Genomic DNA, 13840 nt, shown 5'->3' with positions numbered 1-13840 from the left:
AACAATCCATCCATCAATAACAACCTGAAGAACATAATGTACATTTTTTCCTAGAAGATTATAAATAAATATGAGACACTTTTCCATTAAAGAAGTTACTAGCAAATATCTTTTTAATGCCATCAGTTTTTCTAATTTAAATTCTATTATTACAGAATCATTAAAATTCCAAGCAGGCAATTCAGTCTACATGAAATGGGACATGGGACAGGCAGGCCTTTTGTGACACAATTAAGCCTGTTCCTTTCAAGGGCAACATCAGAGAAGGTGAACACTAATTTTACTAATATAGTAAAGGAGGATGAATGACTGTGGGAAGGAAGGAAAGCAAAAGCAAACTAAAAAGGATAACTTTTTTTTTCCTGTGAAGTTTGTCATATTTAACTTTCAATTTCTAAATAGGTTATTACAGGGACAGCAATTTGCATAAGAAGATTAAAGATTACATGAAATGACAATGACTGCTCTGCAGCTATAATGTGAACAAAGCAAAAACAGTCTTTGCAGATGCCAAATTAACTTAAAGGAAATGATTAAAGACATCTTGGTAATAGCACATGAGGCATAAATTACCCCCAACACTAGGCGTCAGAGTGCATTTGCTACTTCTGAAAACGACTTAAAATGTCTCTACTGTCCCATATGAAAGCCAGAGTTCCATGCAAATTAGAAAGGAAAGTTCACAACACTCTTTAGCTTCACTCTGAAGTACTTCTTTCACAATACAGCAAATAGTTTTTATCAGATGGGAGAACTAAAACCACCATAAAATTATAGCTCCAACCAAAACAATTTAAATATTTTTGAGAACAGCTGCTCTTAAGAAATTCAAATCATGTAGCTACTAACACCCTTTTCAACACTGCCTTATTTGGCTCAAACTGCTGGTCAGGAAGCACTATACTATACATTGGTTTTAGTTTACACCAAGTATTAGTAGCTATAGAAACTGACATCTTACTGCATAAATTCATGAAAGCCTACATGCAATTGCAATATGTATATTTTAAAAAAACCTATACAATCAGTTTCCTGTCACCCAATACTTTTCTTAGCACTTACAGTCACCCTTTCTATTACTTCATGTAACGTATCAGAATGGAAGTAGAAACGTTTACCAACCCCAAAGGAAGTACTCTTGAATATTAAGACTGATGAACACCAGGACAAGGTAAGTCATATGAAATAACAGATGCAGCCTGTGGACTTCATGGATAGATGCCAATTACTTGCATAATTTTTGGGAAACCTGAGTAACTGAAGTAGCTGTGCACTGCAGCTCAGATCAACTACCAACTAGGACAATCCTGGAGGAAATACTGTTATTTCCACTAATTTTTAGTTAATACTGAGTTTAGTTGATACTAACTCAAGTCAATAAACCTAGGGAGGAGTGGACTCACTTCCCCCTGAATAGAGGTAAAATAAAAGACCTGTTGGAAGTTAGGGTTTTTCCCTTCCCTTTTCTTTCTCTTAGAGAATTATTTCCCATTTTGTTGCTAAGAGACAATAACGACCAGGTATTTAACAGAAAAAAGAAGTTATCCCGGGAAAGGTGCGGTTGGCTACTCTCTTATCTGAGGGTTTCTCTCGGAGAGGCAGAGATACCCCAAGAACTGAGCTGGAAATAAAGCGAGCTGGGGCAGCTGCGAGATCCCTCTTGCTCTCTCGGCTTTGGAGAACAGTCGGAGCTGCTGCCTGGGGGGGAATTCACTGCTGCCACCAGAGCAGTAATGATGAAATGACCAGGAATGCCATTTGGGAATATGTTTCTTCTATAAGACAGGGACTAAAAAAATTATTTGGCTATAGTTACACAAGCCTATGGTTAAATTAAAACCTAACTCCATGAAGGGAAAATACAAGATGAAACAAAAAAGGAAGGAATAAGAAACTCCTTATCTTCAAAGTAAGCAACACAGAATGAAGAATGAATGTGGTTTTACAGATTAGGTGATCCAGTTTATCAGACAATAACTAAGATTGTGTGATAATATTCTATACTATCATTTTACATTTGCTAAAACAGGGCTGCTCTCACATTATGTACAGTCAGAAAACAGAAGAAGCATTACACATTTAAAACAAATACTGTATTAAAGAGAGAAATTTGCAAACAGACTTTAAAAAAAATTCTTTTAGAGCTTGACTACCCCTTATTTGTAGCTTAAACCATTTATATAAAAATTACACATCAAAATTAATGTCCTATGCTTTCTTGTGTGATCTACAATGCATGTAAGCAATAACTTATGTTCAATGAAGCATCAGTTTGGTAATCAGCAAGATATTAACATAAAACATGTATTTCCAATGTCTCATTCTTAAAATTTTTAAACTATATGGAATGGTTAAGTGCAATTTTGAGAAAAAGAACATGCTTTGCTTTCTTAGGATTATTAGCAGGAAAGAACTAGGATCCTGGAGTAGGTAACTAATGGTGAAATATAAACTGTCATACTTCCTAAACTTTTGTTGAACACAGGCTTGAAACCAATCTTAAAAAAATAAATACATCAAGAATAAAAGGCTTATCCATAGTTAAGATAGAAGTGGAGTTGGCTTATGAATGAAATACCAACTAGATAGATACCAACTGTAAAACTGCTGGTAGAAGTCAAGGAGACTTTTAAAACACTAATACAGTTTAATACTTAGCCCTTTTTATTTCCATCCTGAAAGACTTTCTGCAATAGCTTCCTGATTAAAAAGAGAATTTTTGTTTCAAATTTTTACTGAGGCTGGAATATCAGTACCTTTTCTTGTGTCTAACTTATTTTTGCAATATAAAATAGGGAAAAATGCAGTTACCATAAGTCTTCCAAATTTCATGAGACCTTCTCCATTGTATAAAATAAGCTTTTCACTTTATAAAAAGAACGGCAATGAACTACTACTTTGAATTACTTAGTAGGGAAATTCAAATGTGAGACCAAAAATAAAAGTATGAGGATACTTGGTAAGAAGTTGAATGCCATTCTTTCAATATAGCAAAAATTCATGGTAAGAATCAGAATGGAGAGTTGTTTTAAGTGAATGTATTGCACAGAGGTAAGAAGTTTAATAGAGATAAGGAACAGAGTCACAAAATTAATAAAAATGAAAAATCTTCTGAGAAGTTCCACATAAGCTTATTTAAATAGTAACAGAAACCCACCAAAGTTATTGTCTATTAAATAAAGCTTCTGGAATGCATGCATTACCTTAACAACAGGATTAAGCAGAACAACACCGGACTTCTTTGTAATAACTTGCTTTGTCGTGTAATGATGCTCTATGAGCTGAGGAATAGTTGGAAACCCAGTTCCCTCAAAACGATATTGATTCTGTATGGAGGCAAAAGGAAAAACATTTCTCTATAAGCAATAGTTTGAACAAGAAACTGTGAAAGTGCTTGACCAAACTTTCTTCATTAGTAACAGCACAGAAAAAAAGTACACTTTTATAGTTATTTCAGATTCCTCTTCTGACCTACTGAATAGCATTTATACTAACTTAACTGGAATGGTAGTTATGAAAATGATAAATTAATAAATGCACAATTACTGCATCAGTCATTTAAGGTCATATGATAAAATAACTATCTAAACTCTTCATTTAAATAGATAGGCCAGTTAAAATCAAAACTATTACAGAGTGAAATAAAAATATTGTAAACCAGAAAAAACAACACCAACTTCTTATTTATTTCTAAAAATTAGAGCAAGCAAAATAAAAAACTATATGATAAAATACAATAAAACCAAATTTTATTGTATTTTTTTGCTTTATTTTTATTGCTTTAAATCAAGCAATAAAACAAACAGGAGATACGCAATACTATCCTAATCTCACCTTCCTTTATTTATTGTCTCCTAAAATTAGTAAGTCCCTGGCATAGAGTATAGAATGCATGATTGGTCTTTAAAAAGAGTATTTATCAGGAATGTCTAAACTAGAGACAAAGAGACAAAGAGACTCTAGAGTTAGAGACAAAAGCAGGTGTTACACAGGCTTCGAAGAGAAGTTGGGCAGGACGCTGCAGCTGATTGTGAAACACGATAAAGTCTCCTGCTTTCATAAGTCTCAGCATCTACAGACAGAGAGTTTTCCCCACAAGGCAGTAGCTGCCATAAGCCGGCCTGACAATGCAACAATGAACAAGTACTGCAATTTTAAAAACTCAGAGCACAGGTGGTGATTCAAGTTCATTTACACAAATGGGCAATGAACACCTCTACCACTGGCATGCCTTCTTTCTAGCTCGAAGGGTTGAATTCCTTGCACAGTGCATCCTAAGTTCATTTTTTCCTTAAGGGTTAAAGCATTAACTTCCTGAAATATGTCATTGCTGTTGGTAAAGACAGCAGGGTCTTGTCATCTGTTTTTAACATTCACAGATCTCTATCATAAAAATGTTTTCAGAGTCTGAACGTTTTGTTTTTTGTTAAATAGTGACTCAGCTATGATTGACCACTAACACTAGTTCCCATCCCTTTAAAATAAGCTCCTTCATACTTCTGTGCTCATGATCCAAAAAATCTGGTGTCCTAACAGTCTCCTCAGCACAACCACCACTACTGCCTATTATCTCCTCCTTCCAGATCCAGCCACTGCCCATCTGCTGCCATTTATGTAAAACCTTTAGAGCGACCAGTGTCCTTTCATTCTGTGTATTTACACCCAATCCTGACCCTTACTAAGATCACTAACAAACAAAAATGTTTAAATGGCACAGCTTCAAATAAACAAAAGTGAAAGCAATGGTAGCCTTGAATGACAGCAATGAATTTTGATGCTTAAAGCTGTATGATGAATTAATTTGTCACACACATAATTGTATCAAGACTAGCTTTTAAAATAATGTTAAAATCATAGAGAGAACACTTAAAACAACTGAAGGATTGCTGTTAAAACAGATGTCCTACTCTAATCTTCAGTACTCGATTCAGAAAAAAATATGGAAACCTGTCAATGATCCAAGAGTGTGGTTTGACCTGTCAGAAACCCGATTCCACATTGTTCATAGCAATGTAAATAAACAAAGGAATCCTTTGTACTAAACTCTCCTTAAACTTGCCTACAAATATGTACATTAATAAATCCCTCACTACATGACGCTAACACTCCCAACACCTATTTTCTAGAGCTTAATAAGATTTTTCCTCATTCTCAGAAAATTCACCCAATAGGAATGCATACAGTGGACTGAACATCTTTAAGGAAAAAAGAAAGTATTAGCTTCCATGATTGACAATAAAATCTACTACAAATTAATCCCAAGGGAAGATTAACATAATGCTCTATTACTAAATGTACAAGCAGGTAAGTATCTTGACCTGACAATGCTGGGACTGCCCAGGCCATTCAACAGTATCAATCTTCATTTCAAATGTAACTGTTAAGTGCAAAACTATGGAGAGAAAGATAGCTTCTTTTGTTTTGTTTTGCTTTGGTGGAAACCCTCGCCCACACACACACAAAAGAAGAGTCAGCTTACAGGCAGGCCCCGAAGTAATAGTTGGAACTTGGACTTGAAAGGCTAACCTATCTTTTTCAAGATCTACTTGTACATACAATGATCTGCACAAAATTATTTCAGTTAGACCACGTAAATAATGTGCTTTTATTTCTGCTGGGTCAGATCAGGGTGCACCAAGCACCTTTTAAGATTCTAGGTATAGGTAATTTTACTGCTTTTATTTTCTTATTTAGAAGTCTGACCTATCACAATACTTTAAGGTCGTGCAACCAACGACCTTAAAATAAACACTGACTGTGTTCACTTCTACAAGGAAAATTCTAGGTGAGAACTAATGAACACTCTCCTGTGTGACAAGAGTCTATAATCATTAATCCTAGAGAAGCACTGCAACCTCTGTGAATCTCAGAAAAATATTACCGCTTCTCAAAAGAAAATAAACCAGGTACATAATACTGAGTTACCCCAGGCATGCTGCATCATCTGGGGATTCAGATAATGAAATTCCCTCAGTGTAATATCATTATGCAATCAAACTTGAGAATTTTTCTGTATGTGGGAAAGTTTATTACAAGAGAATGAAGAGACAGCACTACTGAATCAAAACTGAGAATGATTTGCTGCAATTTCATACTTCAAGAAAAATTTCTAGCAATGTTATGGGAACTGTCACATTTTGAATAAGTTTAAAATTCTGCAAGATAAAAAGAAAATTACATACATTAAAAAAACCAAGCAATGCATTAAGAAAAATGAAAAACCCTCACTGTATAAAGGTAGGTAATAATACATTGTTCATTAAGTCATCAATTTTTTTCCTCAGAGCAACAAGGGGGTCAATTCTGTTCCTTAGAAGCATACACACTGTGCAACATCCAAAAGAGTTTGTGTTGTACTGAACAAAACAATAACCACAGGACTAAAAAGAAAATAGGCATCCCAAGTGCAACAGGGACTTCAATTCCCATGTGTATAAAAACCAACACAGATTATTTTCTTCTGCATGGCTGTTTCAATTTTTCAGGAAGATGCAGTGGGATCTTTACAGTCTGAACTAGAAGTAGCTTAATTTGCACCAACTATGAAAATGGGTAACCAAGTAATCAATAACCAAATGTAAATTCATAAATAAAGACTAACAATTTCCAGATTTCAAAACATTTACAGAAATATCTTGGCTTTTCAGTATAAGACAAGAGATACTGAATAAGCTGATACTTCATATTTTCCTTTGTTTCACAGAATGACCTTTACCCCTGATTACAGCACTGATGGAAATATTTCTAACAGCTTTCATATTTGCACATAAAGGCTAAATCCATTTGCTATAGTAAACCATGTAGATCCTAAATTGAATATTCAGTACCGTATCAGAGACGTACATCAGCATATTGTATGATAAAGTGTCTCCGTTGTCCATCTGAAAACACAGAAAGGACATATTCACCAGGTTTCCCGTGGCTCTCTCGCACCAAGAAGTCTCCTTGCTGTTTTAACAGTTCCTGGGCTTCTATTCGTGGAATTGCACCATGATACCAGTCTTGCTCAGCCAATGGTTTCTCAGTGGTTGAGATTACATCAAAGAACTTGGGAAAAATATTGAAGAAAACTGTTACTATAATAGTACTTGTACTTTAGAATTTACTTGTACATGAAAAGTATCACAAACAACAATAATTTCTGTTTTATGTATTTAAATTATGTATTTCAATTAACCAACAAGATCAAGGCTCTTACAGCTCTTACACTCGCACAAAAGCATGTTGATCACTTTCTTTTTTGTTTACCTGAAAAATCAATATATCAAAAGCAGAAGTTTAAGGAATCATCTATAAACCATGCAGTATTTTTTATCTGGCTTGTTATTTTTCTTAAGCCATACTGACCAACTCTTTCTCACACATTCTGACATTAACAGTTGCTATTAACAACTGAAAGTTAATAATTTCTCTATCCAGACAGAAACTTCTGAGACACAAAACCATAATAATTGACTCATACAAAGCACTTGAATTGGACAAACCGTTTTTGCAGAATTTATCAATTGCATCCCAAGTCAATTAACAATTATGAGCCTTTTTTCCTAGCACGTACCCTGTAGTGCAGAATACACACCTGTGTGTAGTGTCCCTAAATGGAATTGGCTGCAAATGGAAGCTACTAGCTATAAGTGGAAGCTAATGAGTTTTAATCTATGATTTCACACATTAATTTTAACATGCCTACATTATTTAACAAAACACTGAATAAAACTTTATATTTTGTCACTGACCACTTCAGACTTATTTGTTATGGGCAGGAAGGCAAGCCCTAATTTAAGCTGTATGTAATTCAAAAGTAATGCCAAAACTCATAGAAATTCTCACAGCCAGAGTGGTAAAGCTCTGAACAATGTAACACAGCGCTCACTGTGAGTAGAACAGGTATGAGAATGTTTCCCAGCCTCCTGAATTGCACCCAGGTAACAGCATAGAGATCTGTGTTCTCAGTGAAGGACAATCAAACAGATGGAAGCAAAGCAATACCATTCTGAATTAACCTCTGCTATTGCTCTGCCCTAATAACAGCCCAGGTTGAGGCCATCTGTACATTTAAGGTTCTTCTCAGAAGATACTTAGATTAGAATTCCTCACCTAGTCCAAAAAAAACATTAGGAATAGTCTCAGACTCTGAGAGTAGAAATGAGCAGACCCAAACATGGGAATATACACAGGAATTCTTGTTTCCAAATATCTGCAATTCTTTAGTACTTGCATACATTTTTAGCTGTTAAAAATATCTTTGTTGGCTTCTCGTTGTCTAAGTTATACCTCAAAGTACCAGTTTAGCCTTTTGCCAGGATCCTTAGTCAGGATCTTGGTGAAAAACCAGAGAACATATTTAAGAACCTGACAGACCCTTGTGTTCTCAGGTATCAAAAGACAGAGAATCATCATGGATGAAATTCTCATCAAGGAGAATTTCTGACCTGAGATTTGAAACAAGCACTATAACCAACAGGCTGATCACTAGAAAGAGTGTGCTCTGTTACAGAGTCAGAGTCAGAGATAGGAAGCACTATGTAAGAAATAACTGCAGCTTGAACACAAATTATAACTGCAGCTTGAACACAAATTGCACAGAATTTTTAGAGGCAAAAGCTGTATTCCAAGGTTATGTGTTTATCAGCATAATGAGCTGCTAAAAAGCAGACATATTGCTTGGCCAAAAGGTGGTCATATCTTTCAATTTCATCAACAGCTAAAAAACATCCCAAGTGAAAACTGCTCACTACTGTTAAATGACATTATGACATTTTCTTTCACAAATTTCTAAAATAAAGAAAAAAGCTTTCAAAATGTTAGACAATGTTATTTACTTAAACATTTATTTCAAGTAAATATTTCATTCATTTATTTATTTATTGATTCAAAGATTCTGAGCTTGACTTGAAAGAAAACCTAGACCTCTGTTAGGTCTAGGTTCACAGCAGCAAACTCTTTAAGAGGAGCAGATTCCTATTTGAGAGGGAATGCTCCTAAGGATAAAAGGACAGTACAGGGTTACCAATCTGCTTCACGGCCTTCATGAAAGAAAGTTTAAAAAAAAAACAACCTGACATGCAATTTATTTTATAGCTTAAAAATGAAGCCACCAGATTGTAACATCTGCTTATGTACAAACCGGGTTCAGGCTGAGGCACCACTCAGACAATCAGGATGAAATTCCAAAACAAAGCATCTTAAGAGCCTTTATGACAGAGAAAGAGTTTACGGAAGGAAAATAGAGCATTTTAGACATAGGTAACAATGGTGTTGTCTATAACTCTATCATAAATTTTCCCTCTCTTTGAAATTTGATTGAAGTATTATTTATTACTTCAGAAAGAAACAGTGGAAATTCCATGGAGTTTTCTCTGTCGACTGTCCTTCACTTTACCTTACCTTACCTTTACTTTTTATCATATCAAGGTGGTTTTTCTGATGAAGTAAGCAGCAATTATTCTTGTCTTGAATGTTATTAAAATCACATTATTTTTATGAACAAGTCTTCTGATTCCAACATATTTTCTCTGTGATATAATATCAACCCTAACTGGCTATAGAATAAAACATGGCTGAAAGCCCAGAAATAAGAGTACCAATGCAGGATATATATCTACTTCAATGTTGATTTCAATTCAGTTTACCAGTATTAGATTAGTCTTTGAGGAAAACAGAGGAGGAAAAAAACAACTACCAGCACAGAATGAAATTCCCACCTCTTTTCTTTAAACTCTACTTAAGTATCAGCCAGCAAGTTAACATGACAAGTTTATATTCTAGGCCATAATGTTTTACAATCTCATTTGGGGGGTGGTTCTCTTGCTCATGTGTATGTACGCTTACAGAAGCACTCAATGATTCAATAGCCCAAAGGAAGAAATATTGCTTCTAGGATTTTTGTTGTTAATTTTGCTGGAAGGTAACAATAATTAACCAAACTGTGCAGAAAGAAAGGAACTCACTGCAAATTTCAACTCTCCCTCTCCCCAACTTTTTTTTTTTTTGCCTATCTTTAAGATTTCCATTGCCCTTTAAGATCTCCATTTATTACCATATATCACTCATGGATTATTTGGGGGGGCTGTGGGGGTGTGTTTTCTTATATATTTAATCACACTTTTTCTTCTACAAGGAGATGGCCTCATGTGTTTCACCATGCTCCTCATGGATCTAGTACTGTCCTCTTTCCTTATATTGAGCTCCTTTCTCTCTCCCTGCTTATCCTTTAAAACATATGCTCTTCTCCAATAGTAAAAAGAAGCAGTCCTCATCTGCTTCCCTTATTTCAAGAAAAAAACTGAGCAAACAGCAGTGTGTTACATCTAATTCCAAAAAATTGTATATTATTACTGCACTTGCACTAACAATTAAATAAAAATAATAATGGGGATGATATTTTATTACACTAATAGCATGCTCAATATTGTATTTTTGTATATATTCTGAATGTAAATGTTCAGTAATCTCTTATTTTCTACCTTTGAGCTAACAAAACATTTTCTCAAGGTATTTTTTCTCTTACAGTGTAAAAGAGTAGCACTGACATAAATGAGAATGTAAAGCAATAAATTGAAGTTGATAATTTGAGACAATACCCTATGGAATACTTCATCTCTGTGTACCTGGCTCATTGCCACATGCTAATAGTACACCATCTGAAACAAGCATTAATTCCACCTATTATCCTATAAACAGTAAAAAAAAAAAAAATCCTAGAAACAAAAACAGATGTTTGTGTCAAACTCAAATGTCTCATACAAAAAAAAAAAAAAATGCAGAAGGGCATTCATGAAGCTGGCAATCATGATGCAATTTGTTCAGACTCTTCATTCAGATTATTCACAGCATTTCATTACTGGTACATGAAAGTCACCCCCACTGTTGTGTTTCCTCTCCTCATTTGATTAAACTTACATCTCTTGCTGTTATAGAAAATTGGCTTGCATTTTGTCAAAGAAAACCTACCTGAATCCTTAGCCCTGCTTCTTTCTCTTCAAACAACACTTTTTTTCCTGTATTCCCTTCTCCTTCTGAGAGCATACATAGAATTACAATGTCAACACACAAAAACTCCTGCCTGCTTTTAGAATGGCACAGTTTCCCAATGACTTTTTCCAGATGACATACAAAAAATTAGTCCTCTCGAATTTATACAAACAAAATTCAATTTATCCCACCAATTAAAAATACTGGACAGTGTTTATAATATAGCACCACATTTATATCATGATATTGTTCCATTTCTAAAGTTTTAATATATTTAAAAATTAAATACTTAGAAATACTTTAAAAACTTCAAATGCTTAAAACCAGTAATTTGAAAATAGGTAGGTAAGATCACATTTTAGACTAGACTATATGAGAGGATCATTACTGGCATCCTTTTCGTAATGGTCTATTAAAAAAATGATTTTTTAATGTATGTTAATATTACTTTATAATACACCTTCAATAATAATTTTGAATATTTTGTTGATGGATAATAAGTTTTAAGTAGCAGCTTATATATTTAGCAATTAAACATGCTTATGTAGTTGTCAGCAAGAAACAGCTGACCACATTTAATAGCTAAGTGCTAATTCGTGAAGCAAATTTGAGCTGTATACATATGGTCAGTTTTTCTAACACACACACACATACACACACAAAATCACTAAATCAAAATACAAAGCAAAACTGAAAATTGGCTGGAAATTCATATATTCTAACTGAAGTAATTTAAGTGTCATTTAAGGAACTTAATCAAGATTGCACTTGTTGCTCAGATTTTACTTTCTGACTCAAATGAACCAACACCAATCTTACTTCTTCCAAATATATTCCAAGACTTCACAAATCCTATCTACTATGTATCTACAGCCAGATTTACATCAGCTTCCATGGAATGAAATCAGAGTGTGACACATAGACTATTTAAAATGACACTTTAAGCCAATTGACATTTTGAAATTGACTTTTCCTGATTTAATCTAAGCATTTTATTTTGATCTTCCTCTCAAGATTTTTTTCTCTTCCAATTTTTCGCTGAAGCAGTTTCAGGTAGGTTTTTTCTGTGGTTTGTGGAAGCTTTTTGGTTTCTTTTGATGTTGCAAGTTTTATAATACATAGAAACAGAGACGAACACTGTGTCTCACCTACATAAAGAACAGAGGTCACAGAAATACACATTTAAATTGTTTTTTAATATGAAATGCTGCCTTTTTACCACAACTAGAACTTTAATAAAATGAAAATCACAATAATGTGGAGATTTTGTTGAATATCAAGGATATTTAAATATTTTAGCAAGGTTTTTCCTGTTACCTTTCAATTGCCATGCAACTTTCATGTTTTTCAGAGGACAAGCCTTTCTACCCTAATTTTATGTCACAATCATATTTATTTTTCCATTCCTTCCTCACTATGTACACTTGTTCTCTGTATACATATATATTTACACATATGTAATTGTTATCTATTCCACCCATTTTGAATACTATCTAGCTTAAATATGGTTTGCTGTGTCCTTTAATGGGTCCTTGGATGCAATCCTGCAGCATAAAATAGAAAACCCATTGCTTCTGAAGTTTTCTCAAGAATGCTACTTTGAACTTGTATTTTAGGTGACAAGATGACAATTAAAAGGCAATTTTAAACAATTTTAAAAGCTTCACTCAAGTTTCTTTTTTTTTTTTTTTTTTGCTTTTGCTTGGTTTTTGAGTTGTTGTTTTGGTTTGATTTTAACTTGGGAAGGTTATGGTGATCACATGTTGAAGAAAAAGGCAGAAGGTTTTCAAGTACAATCTGATGCATCCACAAGCAGGTGCTCAAGGATTCTAACTAATCTTGCAAGCTTCCATATGAAACAAACAGAAGGAAATACAAAAGTAAAACAAACAAGGACATTTGCATAGCAGTTACAGAATTTGAACAAAAGCTAACTATATCTCAGAGATACTCAACAACCATTTTTAGTGGGGTTTTTCTTAAAAAGAAAGTAATTACTTTCAGTAAAACTGAAAGTAATTTCAGTTACTTTAAGTACTTAAGATTACTTAAAGTAACTGAAAAAGTACCAGCAGTAGTAGCAATATGCTTATACACAGGAGCTTTTTATAAGAAATATGGGTAATACAATTACTGCAACAATGGTAAAAATTGGTAAAACATGTATGGACATCTAACCTAATACAGATTATTATCATACAGTGCATTTCAAGAAAATCAGCCTCATTGGGAAGAATATTCTGAACAATATAGCACCACTCTGGGAGCTGCAAAGAACATGCAAACTGTGATTGTCCTGAAGTGTGGCAAGTTATTCTGACATACCATTATAGCTTGGTATTATCCTGTACGCTGATCAGTCAGAACAGTGTTTTAAAATAATAACATTATTTTAATGTAATTTTTGTCCATTCAGATGGAAATGCATGATGTTTAACGGAAAAAGAAATCTTATTTAAGCTGAAAAAATAAGAGAATATATCACAACACTAGAGTATTGGTACTACTTACCGATGATGAACCCAACATGGATTTTGGAGACCTTATAATTCCAGCTATGGAATGACGTATAGTGTCAAACCTTGACACTTTATCCTTCTTGTCCTAGGAGAAAGGCCAGAATCTTTAGTGGAAAAAAGCAAATCTGTAGCATCATTCATTTATTGGAGAATGTACAATATAGAATCCTGAATTTCACTTAAATAAAAGGTAGGGGCTGAACTGCTAGTGATACAAGCCAGGAAGTGTCAAAATCAGCAGGATTAAGCAGAAATCAATTTAACCACTTACAAATTCTGTATTTCCTAAAATACTTTGTGCAAATATTTGAACTATAAAGAAAACTGAAATTCTTTTAGACTCCAAAAAC

At 34.0% G+C, this 13840-nt stretch overlaps 1 protein-coding gene across 6 annotated transcripts in view; it reads right to left on the bottom strand.

Annotated features, from left to right (window-relative positions):
* The window catches only part of FER (FER tyrosine kinase), a 154223-nt gene that overhangs the window by 63299 nt on the left and 77084 nt on the right, over window positions 1-13840 (bottom strand). For 5 of the 6 annotated variants that reach the window (XM_038125679.1, XM_038125683.1, XM_038125682.1 and 2 more), the window contains exons 11-13: window positions 13483-13575; window positions 6844-7047; window positions 3204-3326 (exon numbers count right to left, since the gene is read on the bottom strand). In XM_038125679.1, the coding sequence (XP_037981607.1) occupies window positions 3204-3326; window positions 6844-7047; window positions 13483-13575 (420 nt within the window). Of the gene's footprint in view, window positions 1-3202; window positions 3327-6827; window positions 7048-13482; window positions 13576-13840 lie in introns of those variants that run through there. The other variant, XM_038125684.1, reaches the window with a different exon arrangement.

This window comes from Motacilla alba, chromosome Z (assembly GCF_015832195.1).
Source record: "Motacilla alba alba isolate MOTALB_02 chromosome Z, Motacilla_alba_V1.0_pri, whole genome shotgun sequence".
In the NCBI taxonomy this organism is placed as follows: domain Eukaryota; kingdom Metazoa; phylum Chordata; class Aves; order Passeriformes; family Motacillidae; genus Motacilla; species Motacilla alba.
This window is presented reverse-complemented; position numbering and strand designations above follow the sequence as displayed.